Raw genomic sequence first — 21,812 nt, forward strand, 5'->3', positions numbered from 1 at the left:
GCCTCTGACCTACCTCGTCCCTTCCAGCGCCTCATACATCTTCCGTATTTATAGCTTCTTACATATACTCTCCTACATTTACTTCCTTCGCCCTATCTCCTCTTCCCTTGTTCACAATCCTCTCACACATCCTTTGCCATATCGCGTTTCTCTGCCACTCCTCACGAACTTTCTTGGCTTTCTTCCACCATCAGATCTCCTCCAACTTCTAACCAGTACGGGCACCCATTTACCCTCCTCGTTGCAGTCTCTTTCTCTCTGGCTCGACCTCAGAATGAACGTCAGAAACTTCCAATTCCTTTACCATCATCTCATACTACCGCCAAAATTGCCATGCCAGCCGGAAGGTAGTCGAAGATCTCTTGAGAGGGAGCTACTTCTTTTCGTCAGAGATGCTCTGGCCTCGTTTATGGAGCAGAGACCGGCTGATATTCAAAACAAATGGAAGCCGGCAGCGAATATGATCGAAATCTGGCTCTCCATAGACGCCACAGGACATGCTCTAAATCGCCACCAGGAAGCTCTGGTCCGCGCCATTGCGGATTTGAGGATACACGGTACGGTCATATCACAGCTAGCGGAATGATTTGACTAACGCGTAGTCCATTTAGGTGCCATCGCCCTCCATATAAATGCGCAGAACTGCGGGGGGGTGGCACACTATGACACGGAGAAGGAAAACGTCATTATCGACGCTTTCGAAGCATCTGCTACAACAGCTGCTGTGCTTGACGCACTCGGTCCGCTTGTTCGTCAATTCCCCTCCAAGAGCGTTGCAATACCCGTTGCTATGATCGATGATCACCAATTCTGTGAATATTTAGCCCAGAATGTTTGTCGTCTGGAGTCAGAAGTTGTCCGCGGTATGTGCCCCAAGGCGACCGAGGCCCGGGAATATATTGAAGAGGATCGAGACACAATCCACCCTGGACTAATCACAGAGGGGCTGATGGTGCAGCTACTGGCATTTGGAGAGCACAATGCCTGGAAGTCTTTCGATAAGCACTCAAGGGATGATATCAATTTCGAGAACGGCAGGCTTCCATGGCGACGCTCGCCACTGTGGTTTGTGATCAAAGTCGCTCTTCAAACAATCCTTTATCGTGCTTTCCCAAACTGCGAGGGCCGTATGGAGTACAAAAACTTCATGATATACCTCGTGGCCGCGCTTGGATCGATTGCTACTCATTCAAAGGTCCCCGATTCCAAGGACGTTCTCACCATTATACGCGCCAAAGCCGCTCGACGAGTTTGTAAGCTCCAAGAAAAGACGCTTGATTTTGTATTGCAGAGAGTGGGGGAGGTAGACGCGGCTATTATGTTACACTTACAAAACATCCACCGACTCATTCAAGCATCTGGTGCGAAAGGAATCCCTGAGAAATTTGATACTCTGCGGGATAACGACTTGGAGACATCGCTGAAGCATTCTCGGGGATACCTGCACTCTGCTATGGGGCAAACACCGGCTCCTGCTCCTCCGAAAGGTTTCAAGCGGAGCCATAGGAAACGGCAAGTAGCCCAAGGAAGTGGGCTACCTAAACTTGAAGACAACGAAATTGTCTCGCTGGTTGACCTTGAGATCTGGGTTGACACCAAGCTACAGAGCTGGAGTACTGAAACAAAAGCTTCGGACAAAGTCTGCTGTGAGTTGGCAGAGTTGATCGAGAATTATTCGTGTTATGCACATGGAAGGTACGCCGAAAATCCTGGTGCCATGTCCTTAATGCTTCTTGTCATCTTCGAACTGTGGGTTTCTCTAGACAAGATGTGCACTTCGGTCTGCCGGTTCCTCGAGGAATTCTCGCCAGAACTTCCAGAGGATCTCCTCGAGGCACTCCTTTTACCTCGCCGGCGTCAGATGCAGCGCGCCGAGGAAGTTGAGAAGTACATTCTGTCAAGGCACGAGAAATCTAAGTCGACTGCAAGTGTCTTTGATGATCTTGGGCCGGACACGTTTGGCGCTCGGTATTTTGCTGAATATCGGCGTCCTAAAAATCTTCGGGATAAAATTACAGATTCTGCCATGAAGGAACGCGATGCTCGACGTAATTCATGGCAAGCATTGTCTAAAAAGTACCAGGACCTGATCAGCCAAGCGTCAGGTCTCTCACACGATTCCGAGCCAGACGAATGGGGTCAGGAAACTCATTTGCCAAACTGCGAGAAATGTCGGGCAGAGCGAGAAGCAGCAAATCTGACCATCGAAGTCCATGAGTGGCCACTCCCAGCTGACGAAGATTTGGTCAACAACGTTGTATTTGAGCTCGAATGTCCTCGCTGGTTCTCTAAATGGCGAGATATCACTTGGCAGATTGTGAACGACTATGGCGGATCACGAAAGGCAGAATCCTCACGTATGGAAACGGGACTGTTTGAATACCCAGGACTAAAGGAGTTTTATTCTAACCGAAGCCAGAGGCTGACCCTGGAATCTTCGAGAAAGTCCTGGCTAAACACCCATTATAGTACCCAGAGTTTTCCGGTCAGTTTTGAGAACATAGCGGTCCCTAATGCGCTTCGTTTTGCTCTCTGGGACAGAGAAAAAGAAATATGGGTTGCAAGCAGGCGTAAAATGCCGAAGCCTAGTATCAAACACCTCTATACGCTCTCTCTCAGCGCCACAGCCTATTCTGATTTTCAGTATGCCATCGAAGGGTGTCGACATACCCAAAACAAAGTAATGGCGGACCAGCGGAACCACGGGTCAAAACTGGATCTCCACGAAATGAGCGCTTTCGGTCATCTCCGCTCTGGGGAGCGCTTACAATGGTACAATATCGTCAGAGAATTGGCATCGCCGTCTCTTTCCATGAGCCAAGAGGCAGTTCACAAGTTACTTTGCCAAGCAGCATGGGAGCTCGGCTCATCAGAGCCGGCTACGTGGCTCAGGGAGGCTCACGCTTTCTTTGAAGATGATAGTTCCGTGAACGTACTCTGGGAAATGCTTGAATACAGGTTGGGCAGCATTGGGTCGAATTGGAATGAGTACTACACTCTACATACGCTTGTCATCCTGGGACTTCGCAGTCTGAGCCTGGGTCCAGCTTCGGCTGTCAAGCGTGCGGGAGCCTTCCTGCGGGATTGTAGGAAAGTGGCAATGGAATGGTGCACAAATCTAGCAGCTAGTCGTGATGCGAATGCAGAACAGGATAGCGATGGACCACTGGGACTCATGCTACGACTTGGGGGAATCTGCCTCTCGACCTACGATGTGGATGACGAGCATCTCCCGGCTTTCCTTTATACTCGAGAAGATCTGCAATTCCTAGTGAGATCCTCAATTGTGCTCTTCGAAAATACCATGCACCCATCAGCAAGCATGGACATGGAGACGAGGGGCTTGGTTTTGAGTGCCTCCCGAGTGCTTTGCCATGTAGAGCACCGAGTAACCGAGTTAATCGAATCCGACCCTTCCGGCCTCAATTGTGCGATCCAGCAAACCGTTGGCCATCTGCAAATTTCGTCTCCATGGCGATTCCTCGAGGGGAACAGCAAAAGGTGGGCTACAAATAAATCGAGCGCGAGTGTTGATGAGTGCCAACAGGAGATCCACTACAATATACTTAGCGGAGAGCTTCTCATAGATAACCAAGTTGCGAGCCGCCTTCCGGAGAGTTTCACAAAACACACTTTATACCGACAACTATTTGGTTCGGTAAGTAGATACAGCGACCGAGTCTTCCAGAGGTTGCACTAATGGTCCAAGCAAACACTCTCAGTGGTCCCTTCAAGATTGCCAGGCTCATCTTTCACGTCATCCCAGTGTTTTGGCAAGTCCAAAGTAAAAATGCCTATCTGTACGACGAATCTAAATACAGCTACTGACGTATATAGATCCATTTTCGTCTTCATGGAGGTCGGCTTATCGTGAAAGCAGAAGAAGTAGAGGAAGTAAATGAAACGGGGAGAGCGAGCAAAGGGAAACGGCTTCTGCGGTTGATCCCACACGAAACCCTACTTGGAGACTTCCCTGATTTGCTGGTTAAACAACACACACATTGGTTAGATCTCGAAGCCAGGACGCTAGAATTCCGGCCCCTTGACCAGGCATGGCAATCGAGCCACCGAAATTGGTGCACGTCTTACAGAGCTAAGAGTGGAGAGCCTTCAATAACCTCGCAAGGCCAGCGGATATTGGTCGATGTCCACAGCGAATTCTTCGCCCGTATAGCCAATGTCCTGCGAACTTTGGACACTTCGAAGCATATTTTTGTTACGAAAGCTCCAAGCGGTATAATCGAGGCCAAGCTGGTTCGGCTGCACCTAAATTTCTTCGTCAATTCCGACGGGGCGCTGGAATGCCGTGAGCACAATTCTATAGTCGATTCCGACCAAGATATTGGGTGTCTCTATGGTTTGACGAACAAGCTGGTCCTGCGGAGTAAAATTGGGCAGTGTCGCCGCACGGTCCTAATTTCTTATGGGAGGGTTCGGTTCAACAGAGGCCCTTGGCATACCGATGTCTCTATTGAGCCTCCCACCGATTCGCGAATTAGATGCTTCCACTACTTGGTGGACTCAAATCTGGGAATGCTCTCGGCTACATCTGGTATGATAGGAACTCTATATCAGGCTTATTTGCACGCCGTCACTTCGTTTGTGCTCCCTGATCCACTTACAAATCGTTCGGGAACCGAAGAAGCTCTTCGTATATTGAGGCAGGCCAAGTTAAAGTCATCCTTTCCTTTGGATAGCGACTGTGTCCATTTACTAAGCCTTATAGCGGCCCTAACGCCTCGGCGCCAGTATTATCCGCCGAAAAGAGACACCGCGTCGGCCGTCGTCTTCATGCAGAGAGTTACGTGGAACCGAGAGTTGGGCGAGCTCGCACAGCACGATGAGTTCGCGCAGGTAGCGAACAAGATATACAATTACACCAACAAATTTGCGGTTTTTCATGACCGAAAGGCAGAAAGCCCTCCAGGGTTGGTTCGCGGGGACATGAATCTTCTTGACAGAGCACGCTTTCGCCACAAGAGGTTTCATAAATCGGGGTTCGGAGGAGGTTCTCAAAGGCAAGAGGTCCAGCCCTCACCTTACAAGGCGCGGGACAGAACCCCAACGGAAAGCGCACGGAGTCGTCGTGTGTACGAAATGGCGACGCTTGTCCGAGACTGGCCGTCTACATTAACGGCCAGGGAAGACCTTTTCGACACCATCAGGAGCTGGGGTACGATGAAACTGGAGGTTCGTCTACCGGAGCAGGAGACTTACACGTCTCTGTTAGAGACGCCGATGAAAGAAATATGGTGTTCTATCTACAATAAATGCTGGTCAAGCATGCGGGAGACTGACCTTTACCGTCTATTGTCCGTGTTCTGCACCATTGCCTTTGGCGGATCGGAAATACGGTATCTCTCCACTTTGTTGGCGATTGCTGTCTCTGGAGGGTTCCCGAGTATTCCCGAGTCTCTAATGAACCAGTCGGTGGATTTGAGTATGAAGCCTGGCGAGGGGATTGATAGATCGGAGATTCAGGAGATCATCTCAGCGTGCTATCCTCCATGGCAACCGAGGCGAGACAAAAGCAAAACGGGTCTGTCACCGGCGGAGAAAAGGAAAATAACCCGTATGCGACATAAGGAATTCGATGAGAAGAAGGAACTCGACGTCCAGGCCCTGGAAATTCAGATCAGCAAACAATGGCCATGCGAAACTCTTCAACGGCCCTCTTCGTTAGAGCCATGGCAGTCAGAGAGTTTCGACGAGTGTGAGAGGCTGTTTGGACGTTGGAATCGGAACATCCAATTCTATCAGTTTCTCCAAGTGGTTCAAAGGAAGCTGGATGCAATTGCTATATCTTCACGCCCACCTCGACCACTGCCTGCCATTCCGCGGGCCCTCTATATTGATCCCCGTATCGCCCGTTTCGCCACTCGGCTTCCGCCGAGTCTCCACGATCTGCTCCGTTCTGCAATCGCTCCTTGCCCCATGGACATCGACTTGACAGCCTTAAAATTTTCGAGAGCCCAAATACCAGCAAGTTCCGATATTGGACTGAGCGATGAATTCCAGTCCCTAATCTCCGGCCTTAGTGAGACCTCAAACCCGCTCCGCCAGCAATATGCGGAAAATCTGTCGATGAGCTTGGAAGCCCTAAGGAAGGTAGACTTGCCTTGTGGCCCGACAGAATTCCCAGTTGAGAGAGAAATTCTTGAACACCATCACCAAAGTCTGTTGGAACAGCGAGACGGTCTCTGGGACGAAATTACCGCCGCACTAACAGACACTGACGATGACTGGAAGAAAGTGGCCGTTGCTACACTCTGGCCCTCTATTACAGTATCATCGATATTATCCTTCCTTGTGGCAAGCAGGTGGGTATCAGTCCCTGAACCATGGAAATACGCGTGCCTGGTATTCGCTAAAATCATTGCCTCTTTACGTCGGTGTGAGAGACTTATCATGCATTTTGACAAGGGGGATGTCAACAGCTTCTATAGAGAAGCGGAGGCTGTGGGATGTGAAGGCTGGGAGGCTTCCGAATTCCCTGAGTGGTTGCTCTTCGAGATCGAGAGCGATTTGACAATTCGCCCGCTCCAGGCAGAAGTTGCCCTGAGGATGATAACCCCTGAATATCAAGGAAATTTCGTGCTGCAGCTGAATATGGGAGAGGGTAAGACCACCGTAATCGCGCCAATGATTGCAACATTCCTCTCAAATGGATCCCAGATCCCATTAATCATGGTGCTGAAACCTCTTTTACGGCAAAGTGTTAACATTCTTTCCCAAAGGTTGGGCGGACTGCTAAACCGCCCAGTGTATCATATTCCCTTCTCGCGCACGACACCAGTTGACGAGAAGACGGTGGGTATTCTGAACACAATTTATGATGAATGTTTATGCACAAGAGGAATCCTCATTGTGCTTCCAGAACAGTTGCTCTCCTTTCGACTGGTTGGTTTGGATCTGGCAAACAACAAACCCAGCGTAGCTCGCCGTCTCGTCGAGATCGAGCAGGCATTGCAAGAAAAGTGTCGCTCTATTATCGACGAAAGTGATGAGGTCTTGGACCCCAAGTTCCAATTAATCTACACAAGGGGCAATCAACAGAACCTTGATGGGGCGAGCAACCGTTGGGAAGTCATCCAGTATGTCCTCGAGGAGGTGGAGAAGCAAGCAGTAGCTTTGCAGTCGCAAGAGCAGAGCGTGTTAGGTATCGAACGGCAGGGCAATCGCTACCCCATTCTACATTTCTTAGAGACCAACGCTGCAGATCTTCTCGTCAAGAAAGTCTTCGAAAGCATCCAGAACGGAGCTATTCCGGGCCTCCCGTTCCACGAGTGGCCGCCGCGAATTCGCGATAGCTCCCTAGAGTTTGCACACTCTGTCGAGGTCACTGGGGACTGTAAGGTGACGGTCCTCGAAGCATTCGACGGGAGTATTGTTCTGAAGAACCTGCTTGTGTTGAGGGGCCTTTTCGCTCATAGAATACTGCGTTTCGCACTGGTCAGCAAACGCTGGTACGTGGATTATGGGATCCATCCATCGCGATGCCTGCTAGCTGTACCCTTCCGAGCTAAGGGCGTCCCGTCAGAAAATGCACAGTTTGGGCATCCAGAAGTCGCTCTGATATTGACCTGTCTGAGCTACTATTACGGTGGACTCACTGAGGACCAAGTTCGACAATGTGTTTCTTTGCTGGTGAAAGAGAACGATCCTGGCGCCGAGTACCAGTCCTGGATTGCGCGTTGCAGAGAAGAGCTCCCGACGGGATTCCATTCGTTCACTGGTATTAATCTCGATGATACCCGTGGCTTCAAGCGAGATCTATATCCGCACCTCCGGTATCAGAAGGGGATCATCGACTTCTTCCTTTGCCGTGTCGTCTTTCCGCGGGAAGCCAAAGAATTCCCTTTTAAACTCTCAACTTCAGCATGGGACATTCCGTCAAGGCCTGGCCATCCCCTCGCAACGGGCTTCAGTGGGACCAACGATAATAGATACCTCCTCCCAACTTCGATGCCCCAGCAGGATCTACCATACCTTTTGCATACCAACGCTATGGTACTCGCCCAGCTTCTGCGTGAAGAAAATCGAGAGTGTGTCCTCGCTGAGGACGAGAACGGGCATCAGCTTTCGATACTTAATTTGTTGCACCTTGTTAACATTCAAGACCCTCCTATAGATGTCATCATCGACGTCGGCGCACAAATTTTGGAGCTCAGTAACCAGGAAGTTGCCGAAGAGTGGCTGAGCATATCCGGTCGAACAGCTGCTATATTCTTCGACGACAATGATGAGGCTATTGTTGTAGACCGTGAGGGCTATACGGAGCGACTTCTCGCATCTCCGTTCAACGAACAAATGTATCGTTGCGTGGTTTTCCTTGACCAACAACATTCGAGGGGGGTCGATCTCAAACTTCCATCAACATACCGCGCCGCAATAACTCTAGGCCCACGATTAACGAAAGATCGACTTGTTCAAGGTTAGAATTCGTTAGCGGAAGCCCCATGTGAGCCAGTCCTTACTGACGTCTATTAGCTTGCCATAGAATGCGAGAGCTAGGAAATGGCCAGTCAGTGACATTTCTCATTCCTCCCGAGGTTAAACACAGTATAAGCAAAGAAAGCACAACTTTTACCTCCTTTGATGTACTTCAATGGGTTCTTGAGCAAACCTGCGGCCAATTGGAAAGGCTGCGGCCACTCTGGGCATGGCAAGGACTCCATTATGTCCGTTCCGCGCAAATCTGGGATACCCTAAGTCCAAACCGGGAAGACCTAGGGCCGATAGTGGCGCGAATTCAGGAAGCAGGGTCAAAAACACTCCATCAACTTTATGCTCCTTGGGAGGAATGTTGCCGCGTCCTCCCCGAAATACGTGAGATAGCCGGACGCAATACAACGGTTGCAGAACTCCTGGGAGAGTGGGAACAGTACGGTACTGGGGGAACTCTCCTCCACGAGGAGCAAGAACGTGAGATATGTCAAGAGGTGCAGAGGGAGCTGCGGGTCTGCCGCCCTCCACCTGTCTCTCCGGCAAAGCACCTCTTACATAGCCATTTGAAATTCTTTGTGAAACATGCTTGCTTTCCTGGGCATGTTTCTGAGGCCGCCGAAGCGGCGTTCCCTATATTCGCTCGGACGTCTGCTAGCCATTTCGGCGTTCCCCATGCCATTATCGACGGATTATTTGCCTCACGCGACTTTGTTGAGACTGTCTCTCAAAATGCCGACGTGGAGGATGAATTCCTAAAACCCGTCCATTGGGTCCTCTCAAACGTCAAAAACTCGAATCTCCTCATCATTAGCGAACACGAGGCAAACGAACTCCTACCACTTATCAGGACCTCGAATAATACAACTCTCCATCTATACGCCCCGCGAACAACAAAGGACATGCGCTCCTTCAGTAAGCTGGATGTCCTCTCCATTGGAAAGAACAGAGCCGGCCTCGGCCTCTCGTTCACTCCAGAGATATTGGGGGCTCTCGAACTCTTCTCTGGAAGTCTGTATTTCGATACATACACGGAGTACGAAGACGCCCGGTGCTTCTTCGGGTTCATCTCCAAAACACCAGCTACACCGGATCTCCCCGGTGATGCGGTCACGAGCGAGGGTTTCGTGGCGAAAGAGATCCGTGACTTGGTCGGATGGCCTGTCCAATGCCCATTCCAGACGAGCCCACTCCCATTTTTGAATACGTGGTACAGTATCCGGACGAAGGGCCATGGGTTTTCACGGTCTCATATTGGGTCTATTATAGAGGCGAAACCGTTGACGGAGGACCGGTTTTGATGCACATTCTTGGTTAGTCGGCAGGGCTTCCTCCATATCGTCTGGTCCGGACGTTTATGTTCTGGTTTCTTTTTTTTTGGTTTCTACCATTTATCATGGCTCGCGGTGGGGTTTTGGATATGGGGGTCTTTTTTCTTTCGCTTTTTGGGCGTCTTTTGGAGACTGGATATCTACACCTTTCCGCTCCCGCGGCTCGGAAGCACCTTTAGTAGTCTGATTGGGAAAAGAGAGGTTGTTACTAGACTCGAGTAACATGATACCCGCAGTAAGAGACATTTCCCTTCGTTCAATTAAATACTCCTTCTCCTTCAAAATGTATCTGATTAACACCTCCACGTGGGAAACTATATACTTCTAAACAGAAGCGAAGAAACAAGAGGGGAAGTATTTACAAGAATGGATGGATAGCGATATTGAGCTATGGAAGAGGATAAGAATGTAACGAAGGCAAGTATGTGAGAGAGAGAAAGGATGGAAAGAAAGTGAATAGGAAAGAGAGACTCCACTCATGCAAATGCTCGACCTGATCTGGCTGTCTGTCCCCCCAGCCAAAGCTATACAAGGCGGAGCGGGACCGAAGTGAGGGAACAGGGTCGGGAAAACGTGAGACTCGAGGCGTCTATATCTATATGCCTGTTTTGTGCTTTGTACGTATGGGACCACCCATAGTCGTATATACATCGTGCCGTGCATCTTCATATCCTAAGTTTCCGTTCTTTCGGAGGTTAACGTAGGGTTGTAATGGGGTGTCGGGTGACTAAGAAGTGAGGTTGGGGCATTCGCCCTGTGCGCGCTGGAATGCGCCTGCGAAGAGGTCCTGCATTGCGAGGTAGTGGAATAGGATGCCGCCGAGGACAGCAAGGTGCCAGATGTTATGGCTACCGCCAAAGTAGTCGAAGAGGCCGGGGCGCCAGCGCTCTGGGATCCGGGAGGCGTAGATGCAAGCTCCGATGAAGTAGACGAGGATGCTTTTCATGACGGGGGCGTAGAAGTAGAGACACCACGCGAAGCCGCGGGTGTAGGTTAATTGGGCGAGGGGTGCAAAGCCAGTTAGCGCGAGGGTGACGTAGAAGGCGACGCGGATCCAGGCAAAATCTGCGCGGTTAAAAGTTGGGTGCCAAGGGAGGATGACGCCGCCGATTCCCAGGGACATGGTGAGGAGGATATAGATCCAGCGGGAAGTAGGCTCGCAGTAGAAGGCTGTATACTCGGTTGTGACGATAGAGGCGGCGACGAGGAGCGAGATACCGGTGTAGTCGACGCAAGCGAAGCGCTCCATGAGTGGCTGGCTGGCGATGCTGTTCATTGTGTGCCATAGGGTGCTGCAGACCAGGCATTTGCAGGCGGCGAAGAAGAAGACCGCTGCGACGAGCATGTCGGACTTTGTGCTGAGGTGGAAGTTAGGGTTCAAGGGGTAGAAGTAGAAGGCGATAGAGAGGACGATGCAGAGGCCAATTAGGTGTGACCAGATGTTGACGAGCTCGTTGGAGAAGGTAAACACGGAGGTGAAGCATTCCACTTTTGATGAGGTGAACCGGTAGCCCGAGAGAATGTGCGGGTTTATTCGCCACGGGGCGGGTAAATCTGAATATCCAATCAATCGTTTCTCTTGGGCGAGCAGAATTGCCCGGTCAATGTTTTCGCGGAGTGCATCTTTGACCATGCGAGCCCGTTCCATCCCCTCATCCACAACCTCCTTCGCCTGCACCAACTTCGAGTCGACCACCTTCCATCCATCGTCGAGAGCTCCGTAGACGCCGCGGTGTCGGACGGCGTGGGCACGAGTTTCCAGCTCGGTTAGGAATGACTCCATTAATCGGATGCCGGCTTGGGCTTTTTGCTCCAACGTCTCCTTCGTAGCCAATGCATCATTGTAGCGGTCCTCCAGAGTCTCCACCAGAATCTTGGCTCTCTTCTTGCCACTACCCATCAGCTCCCCTGAGGCATGACAACAAGAATCTCTCACAGCTTCCAGAGTTGCGTACGCTCTGCGTAGGCTGGTATCGATCTGGACTATGTGCGATCTGCGGTACTGTTCGATCCAGTGGAGACGCCTTTCCAATTCCGCGAGAAAGAGTTCAACCTGATTGTACTGTTAGGATAGATGTTGGATGCACAGAGCGCTGCGGGGCGTCCGGTTGAACGAAAACATACTCGCAGGAATATAGCATCGGCATCATACTCGCAGGATAGTTTCCTCGCCGTGTGAAAAGAATGTCTTCGCTTGCGATCCCGCAGCAGAGCGGTCTCCTCGGAGGGAGTGGCGTAGGCCGATGAGACAGCAGTATCGAGATAGGACTCGATAGTCACCGATTGAGTCGAGCACGCCATTATATAAGTATAGCCCGCAGACGCATTCCTAGGAGAATTCAACCGTACATAGCCTGGATCTGACAGCAGTCAGATCGGGCTGGGCGGCCAATGTTGGGGACCGGAGAGAGTCTCGGGTTTGGGGAAAGATGGGCGACAATACTTACATGAAGAGAGCGGACCGAACAACAGGTGCTAAATAATAAGCGAGGGAATGATGGAGGGGCTGGAAGGAGGGAATAGAGGTGATCGCTGTCGAAGAGAGGAAGAGGCGTTCAGGAGGGGAGAGAGAGAGAGAGAGAGAGAGAGAGTGAGAAGGCGCTGCGTTGGAGGAAGACAAGCAGGAGGTGGGGAAGAGATTTGTTAATTTATTTGAATCGATCGCCTTCTGGTCAACGAGTTTCTCCGACAAACAACAACTCCCGGCTCCTTGCAGCATGAAGCCTGACGAGTTGTCTCCGATGATCATCTGAATTTCTGCATCTCGACTTTGCCTTCAGAATCCAATCCGTTGGCTCGGACCCTCCACGTTCAACCCACCATCCCACCAACACCTCCCCCCAGTGCTTCTCTCCGCCATCGTCATTCGTCGTTCACCTGCCATTCGCCCTCGCCGTCTTTATCGTCATGGCTGCGACGACTGCCATCCGAGATATCGTTTCCGACCCCTCTCTGCTGCCCGTGTTGGACTCTGCCGCCGAGACTCGGGATCTTTGCCAGAAGCTGCTGTCGCTGCTGGACCCTTCGATCACCCCCGACCAGAATGCCGAATCGCCACAGACGGTCCAGAAGCACCTCTTCGCTCTCCTGGCTCAGCTCCGAGGTCAGAGTCGAGATGCCATCTTCCGGGTCCGAGATACCAAACAACGGACAGCAGAAGCAAGGCAGGAAATTGATCGGTTACACCTTCAGCTTCAGAATCTGTATTATGAACAACGGCACTTGACTGGGGAAATTGCTGCCTGCGAGTCCTACGAGTACGTTTTGTAGCCGTCTCATTCTGTTTCGTGTGTTTCACATTGCTAATCATTCGGCATTTCAGTCACAAGTACCGATCTCTCCCCTTAATCCCGCTGGAGGAATTTCTCGAGCTTCACCCAGAACACCGCGAATCGAGCGAGCACGAATTGATGGAAGCGCGGATAAATCACGAGCACGCGGAGCGCGAGAAGCTTGAACAGGCCCGACAGGAGCTGCTCAAGCGCAAGCAGGCATTGATAACAGAGAATAATAAAAGGAAGGACGACCTGGCCAGCCTTGACCAGGATCTCGAGAGGTTTATTGACGTACGTTTGTCGCCTTCCCGTAAGCTTCTCTCCCTGGCTAACCATCCACATACAGGCTGCAAAGCCTATTCAGAAGATTTTCGAAAAGGAATACTAGCATTGATCGCATAGACGGCGTTGGTTGGGTGTGTTTCTTGGGCATTTGACGATTAGCGTACGGCATTTACGGAATTAATATCAACAATGGCAACATAAATGCGATAAACACCTGTATCTCTCCCTGTCAAGGACGCCACCATCCGTAGAGACGTTTCCAGAGATTCGAGGGTTTTCAAAAGATGAGATACAGGGTAAGAAGTAGAAACCCAGTAGCACCAAACTCGACTGAAGCATGCGTGGTAGAAATCCGGAGCACGGAATGTTGCGATGCGGCTCTCCGCCCCGAACCCGCCATCAACCACGCTGGCTTTCTTCCTTGGCCTCCTCGCCGACAGTTTCACTCCACAACCTCAAGTGGATTCGGGACATCACTCGTTTGTATAAAGTATGCTCTGTCTATTATGAGCGAAAAGCATGAAGACCAGGGGGTTTCGCAGACTCTCATGACCCCCAAAACCTCCGCTTCGAGTCTCCCTCCTCCGGAGAAGCCCAGCGCCATACAAACTCGCTTCAGGGTTGTGGCCGCATTTTGGGCTGTTATTCTCTTCCTGGGGTTTCCAATATGGTGGAAGACAACTTCCATTTATCGTGCTGAGCTACCCCTGGAGGAGATGCTTAACTGGGCTGGTGGAAAGGTGAGCAGCTACCAACTCCAGACTCCTGTGGGTGTCCTTAGAAAACGCACGACTGATCAGACTTCGTGCGCAGAGTTGTCGCCCTGTCTTTCCGGTGGAAATTCGATTTGACACGCCGTCGCTGCCCGAAGTCGAAGCCCAGCAGCTTCTCCGCACCACCCAGCACACCCTTGACGATTTGAATGACTTCTCCGCGCATCATTTGCGGTTGAAGCTAGCAGATGAGGAGGTACAGGAAGGACTTGAGAAGGCAGATACTGCATTGACGGTCCGTCTTCTGGCGAAAGATGGACTAACCAGTCCTCTCTCCGAGCTTCAACCGGACACAACAATGCTCGAGATCTTCTATCCCCCGAGCCAGATCCCCCCCCCTTCGTCGTCGAATTCGCCCCTCTCCTCGTTCATTGCCGGAGAACTCCAGCGTTTATTTGCGGAAGAGAAAGCAACTGTGGCACATATCCTGTCTAACAACGCAATTGGCACCCATGCGAGCTCACCTCCACCGCAAAATAGCCAAGCACAGCAGATTTCCCCCCAACTCGCGGAGAGCATCACCAAGCGGCTGAGACGGTCAATGAAGTATGCAGAGACGTACCACCTTACCTTCTCGCTGTTCACGCCAGGACCTGCCCCTTCCTCTTGGGATATTGAATCTACAGTTCAGGACTACATATCCCCAGTCGTTCAGGCATTATCTCCAATTAGCAACTTCACCATTGACACCCAAGTCCAGCTCTACGCCACATTCTCCCCCACTGCTCCAGCACCGGAATACGATGAAACCCAATCAGTCTGGACACTCAAGGAAGAGAACCTCAGCGCTTTCATCAACGCCGCGGAATGGCCGCTCAACCCCAGCATTGGAACTGGCCCAACAATCAACTTCATACTCTACGTACCAGCACCCTCTCAATCCCCGCTCGTTGTCAAAGAAAGCAGAGCAACTAGCTGGATCATCCCACAATGGGGCGGCGTCTTCATCCTGAACCCGCTCCCTCCCACAACACAAGACACAACCCCCCTCTCAAACCCATCACACCTCACCCGCGACGCCCTCCGGCCCGCCTTCCTAACTTTCTCCCACCAACTCCTCAGCCTCCTTGGAACCCCCTCAACACCAGTCTCCCTCCCATTCCGCCTCCAAACCCTCATCCGCATCCGCGCCGCAACCCTCCTCCTCTCCGCCTCCTCGACAATGGGATCCCTCGCCCGTCTCACCGAATCCCTCCCCTCAATACCGATCCCGGCAACAGTCGCCTCCTCCGTCTCCATAACCCTCTCCCACCTATCTTCGTCCTGCGAAAGTCTCCGCAACGGCCGGTTCCAAGATGCGTTGGCGAGTGCCCGTGTCGCGGAGACGGAGGCCGAGCGCAGCTTCTTCGAGAAGAGTATGGTCGGCCAGGTCTATTTCCCTGATGAGCATAAGGTTGCCGTTTATTTGCCGTTGTTGGGCCCTATTGGTGTTCCGCTTATTTTGGGGCTTCTGAAGGAGATTAAGAGGATTGTTGCTGGTTGGAAGGGGAGGAAGTCTGCGGCTCCTGCGTGATAGTCTTTCTCTAGGGGCAGGTAGTAGAATTTGCCCTTGTAGTATACAATATACTCTTTGTTGTTCGAGTTGTTAATACCTAGATTGGACTCTTGCTTCAATTATATCTATATTGCTAATCGGGCGCGTGGGTAAGTTGAAAGTTACAGAAGAAGGTTGGGGTAAAATAAATGCTCGTTAAATGCTCGAACCGCGAGAAAACAACAATGAGGGTATGCTTCCCAATACGCTTATGCAACGGAACATAGAGAAGATAGAAACTAAGACTCGCTTCAGGGACGAAGAGGAATGATCAATAAGGCAAAGGCTTCCGACGAGCCGAACCCTGCGGCGGAGGCTGCAAGAAGCGCTGGTTTGCAGTAGTGGCAGTGCTATTAGTGCTACTATTGTTCCTGCTGGAAGCCGCCGACTGTGCCCGAATCTGGGCCTGGGCTTGATCCAAGATCTCGGTCAGGGTGGTATCAGGGCGGCGATCGGAATACGGGGCGGGATTACGGGCGCTGGCGTTCGCAAATACGCCTGGCGGTGTATAGACGCGAATGCTTTCTGTGCTTGGTTGGCGCTGGCGAGGTGGAGTCATGGGCATCGTGGGCACTGGTGGCACATCCTCTGCTGGCGCGGAATTTGGCTTGAGGCCTCCGCTGAAGAGACTCTTCACGCGGGATCTGCTGCGTTGGAGGACGGAGCGAGCGCCCTCGGAGTTGCGCTTTGGGTTCGTGCGGAGGAAGTCTGTCCGGAATGAACTCTCATCGGAGGGTATGGGGTCGGAGATGCCAATTAGAGTGCCTGTTGATTTCCGGTATGTGCTCTGGGAGACCTTCTCGCCTGCTGGAATGTTGTTTTTCTGGTGTCTCCGGAAGCAGACAGTCAGAAGTAGAGCAGCTACGGCCCCGAATACGGAACCCGGGAAGAAACCTGCTAAAACCGCGTTGGTCGGGAAGGTAGGACACTTGGCTTCCGCTGCGTTTAGGTTGTCGTCTGACGTAGCTGAGTACTGTGAGAGCGTTGGGGTTGGCACTGTGATGGCCGTGGCCGACGATTCTGTTGTTACTGTTGAAATTGTCCCTGCGGTGGGAGTTGTGGCATCAGATGTCGCCTCATCAGCGGTGGCTGTGGAGGGTACAGGGGACTTTGTCTTGGTAGTTTCAGAGGTTGACGTAGAAGTTGCTGTCGATGTAGTCTTGCCCTTAGTCGATGTGGGTGAAGGAGCATCGTCCATGGCGCAGAACTCGCCCTGACACGTGTATCCGAATGGACAGCACAAATTTCCGCATGTAGGCAAATTGTCATCCAGGCGAGTTGTCTTGATTACATTGTCAGGGAACAGACTGGGGTCTTGTTTCGTCACGTCGCATGTTATCGGCTCAATGTATGTGCAGTTCTGGCCGTCCGGGCAACAGATAACGGAGCTCCCACTGTCAATGGTAACGCAGGACGATGAAGAAGAACAGCAGAAGTTGTCCGGTAATCCATCACCAGTACATTGTTGTGAGGAGCTGGGGCAGGAGTCTGCTCTCTGGAGGTGTAGATTGGGAGAGGCATTGGCAGTCAAAATACTTAAAAGCATTAGGATTGAGCGTCTCAGGGAGACATGGGTCGTATGAGGATTCGCCATGATATGAAGATGCTTTTGACGGATGTAGTTGCAGAAAGAAGAGTAAAATCCACAATGCGACTTCAACCTTCCAGAAAACAAGGGGTGTTAAGTTTCAAAGAGGTGCGACAATGGGTTGAGGCGTGAAGTGATCACACAAGACAGGTGAAATGTGTTTGAAGAGGCATGATCTTGGGTGTTGCCTGGTATTTGACGCTCAGGCATAATTGCCTCCAGCATCATTTAACAGAAATAACCCACAACCAAGCGTCTGTAAGCGCCGTGGTCCAAGAATAGAGGCAACTGATGGAGCTCATGGTTGCTGGTCTAATGGGGAGGAATGGAGAAGCGCCGAGAGAACGGGGACAAGGAGGGACCATCTTTGGCCCGCAGCGGAGCTCCTGGTTCGACGATCAAATCAAGGCGCTTAGGGAGATGAATTAGCTACAACAGACACAGATGAACCGGCGACGTCCACAAGAGAGACGAAAATGGATGGAGGAGGATGACGGAGGTGATCTGCCGCCTGTGATTGGCCGCTGCTGGCGCCCGGTTACCTCAGCCGCGCTAAGCCGAGTTGGGTAGAGCTCAGGGAAATTCTTCGGATTCGCAGTTGGGAAAAGCTGCGATTTTGACTGTTGGACGGACTTCTTGCGGCTTTCTCTCTCCATAACCGATCGCCATGCTCAATCGCCTCCTCCGACCGCAGGCGCCACTCCGTGCGGTCTCCTCCCTCTCTCAGGTGAGCTTTCCCGCCCTTCAATGGGTTCTTGCGGTCCTCCTTAGCTAACCTGCCTCGCTCCAGAAACCCGTTTCCGCTCTCCCACGCTTCCAGACTCGAGGATTACACCAGGTGCCGCAATTAACATACAATTCGCAATACAAGGAGAATGGTGTTCCGGGTCTGCTATCTCCAGAGGCGTTCGACTTTGCGTGGACGCAATATCAGAGTCTCCTCGTCGATAAACTCAACCTGTTGACGCAAGGTATGACTGCCCCCGTATTGGCGATCTGGACGGAAAACCGATCATGAGCTAGGCTTCTGGATACTGATACGCTCTTTTAAAGACACTGTCGATGCCGATACGAAACCCGGAGACTTGCTGGTCAAATACTCCAAACGGCCGGAGATGGCGTCCGTGTTTAATCACGCTTCCATGGCTCACAACAACCATTTCTTCTTCAACTGCCTGGTGAGTGCAGTCTAAGGCTCTGGATTACAAGTGCAAGCTCTAACCGTCTTCTGCAACAGTCCCCAACACCCACCCAAATCCCCGATAAATTCGCCCGGGACATTATCGATACTTGCTCCTCCGTCGAATCCCTCAAGCTCGACTTCCTCGCCACCGCCAACGCAATGTTCGGGCCCGGCTTCGTCTGGCTGGCCAAGAACCTCGAGCGGGAAGGTCTAATGCACATCTTCTGCACCTACAACGCCGGCTCGCCCTACCCAGCTGCCCACGCCCGACGACAGTCGGTCGATATGGCCACGCATACTCCCGAAACGGCCCTTGGCAACCAATACGCTGGTGCGATGGGCGTCCACTCTGCGAACCATAAGAATCTTGCGCCTGGTGCTCTGGACGTCCAGCCTATTCTCTGCGTCAACACGTGGGAGCATGTGTGGATGATGGATTACGGTATTGGCGGGAAGGCCGAGTATCTCGAGCGGTGGTGGGACCGGATTAACTGGGATGTGGTGTTCGAGAACTACAATGCAGTTAGCTCGGCGAGGGGGTACCGGAGTGCGGGAGATTGGAAGCGCAACCTGAACATGCTGTAGACGTAGGCTGGGTCATTGTGTATGTTCTAAGAATTTGTATTATATACTACGGTTGAGGATGATTTCAGCCCATCTAACGTAGCGTGATTCATCGCAGATAGCATTCGCGGATAGTCTTGGAAAAACAGTCGCTCAATGCATGCCACATCTATATCGTACAGCTCCAACAACACCCCCATGCCACACCCCATGCAAAGCAACCCATATCTACATATACATCTATCAATACAAAGCAGGCAGACAATGCTCTAGTCATCCGTGAACCTCCCTAATCCTCCTCTCAAACGCCTCAATCATTATCCCCGCCATCTCCCCCTCAACAGCGCCCATCATCTTCGCATACAGCTGATTCTTAAACTCGAACCGGATCTCCAACTTCACCGTCGTCCTTGCCTGCCCCCCAGATCCCAATCCCGCCTCCGCCTCAGGCACAAGCTCCCACCTCGTACTCAGATACTCGAAAATCCCCTCATCCGCACCTGGGAATCCCGCAAACGCACCCAGCGCACCCAACCCGGACTTCGCGTGCGTCGTACGCCCACCTCCAGAATTAGCGTCGGATGCGATATCGAATTTCTCGCCGGACCGCGCCTCAACGACCCCCTCCTCGGGAAGGCAATCTACCTTCGACGTGAACGTTTCGCTGAGCGGTCCGTATCCGACCGTGAGGTACGCACGGGTCGGATAGTTTGTTACCGGGTCGCGAGCTGTCACGGTCGACGCTGTGAGGAAGGGGAGGAATTCAGCGTAGGATTCGACGGAGGAGATGACGCGGAAGAGAGGCGGTGGTGGGTAGGGGAGGGTGCGAGAGGCCGTTAGGGTGCGGCGGTTCGGGTGTTCATTTTCGTTTCCGTTGTTTGGTTGGGGGATGAAGGAGGAGAGGAATGTTCGTTTTGGGGGGTAGGGGGTTCTAAAGGGAGGCTTTTGCGGAGTTCGGTACGGGCGTTGTGGTGAGAGGTTTGTACGGTGGGTGTTATAGTAGGTTGAGAGATGGCGGCATCTTGACAGTCCCCCTTTGAATGGGAGGATTGGGGATCTCGACTGGCGGCAGAGGTACCGTATTGAGGGGGTGCGGTCCATGGTGAGACGAGGGGTGCGACTCAGAATTCAATTGGGTTATTGTTCCATGGTACCTAATTCAGGAGGTTGTTCTTTTTCTTGGATGTCAAAAGTTGAGGTTCGAGAAATGTTCTAGAAGCGCTTTGTCAGCGGATGCATAAATCAGTTAACTACCTAATTATGCTGGCTGCATTCTTGCCCTAAGAGGTCAACTCCCACCTCCTACTACACTATTCTGTCCTTCCTTTGCTAAATATCGATTGCCAATTAAGTTTCTGTACTTCACGAGAGAAGTTTACCTTCCACCCCGCCATACGACGCGCCACGCCCAAGGATATGTGTATCCTACCTCATGTAGCTTTGTCAACAACTAGTGTTGCTCGTAGCATCTCGACATGTAGCAGTAGGTTCATCCTCCATGAACAGCTAGATTGTAGGCCCGCCAGCAGCCCAAAACTTACGCAAACAACGACGACAAGCTACCCAAATCGACTTCCAGTAACCGCATCTTATTCCGGAACATCTTGAACCCAAATTCCGGCCTCGCCTCGAAATACCTCATCACTCCCATCAAGACCCTTAGAAACACCCTCCGCTCCTCCCGGCTGGTGATATTGAAGACCTTCGACCGGAATAACCTCAACGCCCCACAGACGGGCCGCGTATCCCGAATGCTCTGTATATACTCCGGGGGCATGGATGCCCTGAGAAATGTATACCTAAAACCCTCAACACTAATTAGGAGCTTCGTATGTCTTGAGGCTTTTATCGTAGTTAAATACCATGTTTGCTTGTAGAAGGAGGTGAGGAATTTCGTAGTGCGCTGTTCCACTAGGTCCTGGCTCGAGTTTGCTCTATATCGCGTTAGGGCCGTCTATAGAAACGACGAGGGCCATAACATAACAACGCCCAGAGGAAGACCGCGTAAGTTGACTCCATTCTGTCTGGTCGTCCGGAATATCGTCCCGTGGTCACGCCCTCACCCGGCGTTTGGGCCACAAGGCCGGTTCTTGTAAGGAAGAGTGGGGTGGTTTTCATGGTTCTATGTCATACGAACCAGTCAGTCAAGCCAACGGACAAGAATCAGCGTCAGTGGTATGCGAGTGAGACAAACAGCCGTTGGTCAGGGTATATCTGGTTAATAATATCACCGATGAGATGAGTATTCCCTATTACTAGACCCGTCGCTTTGTGCTGCCTTAGGTCGTTGAGGAACTGGTAGAAGGGGTTTTCGCGATCTCCAATAGAGATTTCATCATGGGTGAATGCGGTTTCCTCGACGGTGGCATTTTGCATTTGGGAGGATATGTGGTGGAAGTCTGTGGATTTGCTACAGTCAATGGTAGAACGGTAGTTATGAGAAAGCTACCTTCCAGGATCATCATCCGATGGGAGATATTGCGCATCCACGATTCTGTTTCTTGGAACGTTGAGATCTTCCTGGAGGTTTGCAATTCGGAGATGTTCCGTTGTCCACGCCAGTGGGTGCTGGTAGAGGAGGCGAGTGTTTCCTGGCACACGGTCTGGAGATTTAGGTCTGGGAGGGACAACATAGGGCCGTGTTCTACGCTGTTTTACTCGTTTCGCACGTTTCTTGACTGGGTCATGGGGTGCTTTTGAGGAGGCCATGTTTCATTGGAGGATACGTGAATTATTCGCCCTCCATTCACGGGATGAAGTGCCCTGATTTATAAGAGCGGATGGTACCGCAAGGACAAAGGGTCAAGACACAAAGGCGAAGAACCCTGGGGCCT

General features: G+C 51.7%; 6 protein-coding genes across 6 annotated transcripts; 3 read left to right on the plus strand and 3 right to left on the minus strand.

The window, feature by feature from the left end:
- Positions 1–274: 274 nt before the first annotated feature.
- On the plus strand, positions 275–9,746 carry BJX67DRAFT_384547 (uncharacterized protein; the record flags this gene model as incomplete). The annotated part of the gene is made up of 5 exons (XM_071033683.1): positions 275–557; positions 612–3,658; positions 3,710–3,784; positions 3,838–8,434; positions 8,491–9,746. 5 exons carry the CDS (start codon positions 275–277, stop codon positions 9,744–9,746), a joined length of 9,258 nt encoding a protein of 3,085 aa, XP_070882525.1.
- Positions 9,747–10,262: 516 nt separating this feature from the next.
- Positions 10,263–12,380, minus strand: BJX67DRAFT_252766 (hemolysin III family protein). The gene is made up of 2 exons (XM_071026261.1): positions 11,901–12,380; positions 10,263–11,829 (listed from the first exon to the last, which is right to left on the minus strand). The coding sequence occupies exons 1-2, from the start codon at positions 12,075–12,077 to the stop codon at positions 10,504–10,506; spliced, it is 1,503 nt and encodes a 500-aa protein (XP_070882526.1). The 5' UTR covers positions 12,078–12,380; the 3' UTR covers positions 10,263–10,503.
- Positions 12,381–12,683: 303 nt separating this feature from the next.
- On the plus strand, positions 12,684–15,622 carry BJX67DRAFT_374457 (phosphatidylinositol-glycan biosynthesis class S protein-domain-containing protein; the record flags this gene model as incomplete). The annotated part of the gene is made up of 5 exons (XM_071031553.1): positions 12,684–13,033; positions 13,099–13,350; positions 13,398–13,467; positions 13,777–14,076; positions 14,150–15,622. The coding sequence occupies 5 exons, from the start codon at positions 12,684–12,686 to the stop codon at positions 15,620–15,622; spliced, it is 2,445 nt and encodes an 814-aa protein (XP_070882527.1).
- Positions 15,623–15,768: 146 nt separating this feature from the next.
- BJX67DRAFT_252880 (uncharacterized protein) lies at positions 15,769–17,702 on the minus strand. Its single transcript, XM_071026263.1, has one exon. The coding sequence runs from the start codon at positions 17,235–17,237 to the stop codon at positions 15,915–15,917; it is 1,323 nt and encodes a 440-aa protein (XP_070882528.1). The 5' UTR covers positions 17,238–17,702; the 3' UTR covers positions 15,769–15,914.
- A 143-nt stretch (positions 17,703–17,845) lies between these two features.
- Positions 17,846–19,137, plus strand: sod4 (mitochondrial 37S ribosomal protein mS42). The gene is made up of 4 exons (XM_071030077.1): positions 17,846–17,958; positions 18,022–18,202; positions 18,285–18,409; positions 18,469–19,137. The coding sequence occupies exons 1-4, from the start codon at positions 17,899–17,901 to the stop codon at positions 18,997–18,999; spliced, it is 897 nt and encodes a 298-aa protein (XP_070882529.1). The 5' UTR covers positions 17,846–17,898; the 3' UTR covers positions 19,000–19,137.
- BJX67DRAFT_363239 (ubiquinone-binding COQ10-like protein) lies at positions 19,138–20,150 on the minus strand. Its single transcript, XM_071030078.1, has one exon. The coding sequence runs from the start codon at positions 20,077–20,079 to the stop codon at positions 19,252–19,254; it is 828 nt and encodes a 275-aa protein (XP_070882530.1). The 5' UTR covers positions 20,080–20,150; the 3' UTR covers positions 19,138–19,251.
- Between the last annotated feature and the right edge of the window lie 1,662 nt (positions 20,151–21,812).

The sequence above is a fragment of the Aspergillus lucknowensis genome (genome assembly GCF_044049455.1).
Source record: "Aspergillus lucknowensis strain CBS 449.75 chromosome Unknown BJX67scaffold_50, whole genome shotgun sequence".
Classification (NCBI taxonomy): Eukaryota; Fungi; Ascomycota; class Eurotiomycetes; order Eurotiales; family Aspergillaceae; genus Aspergillus; species Aspergillus lucknowensis.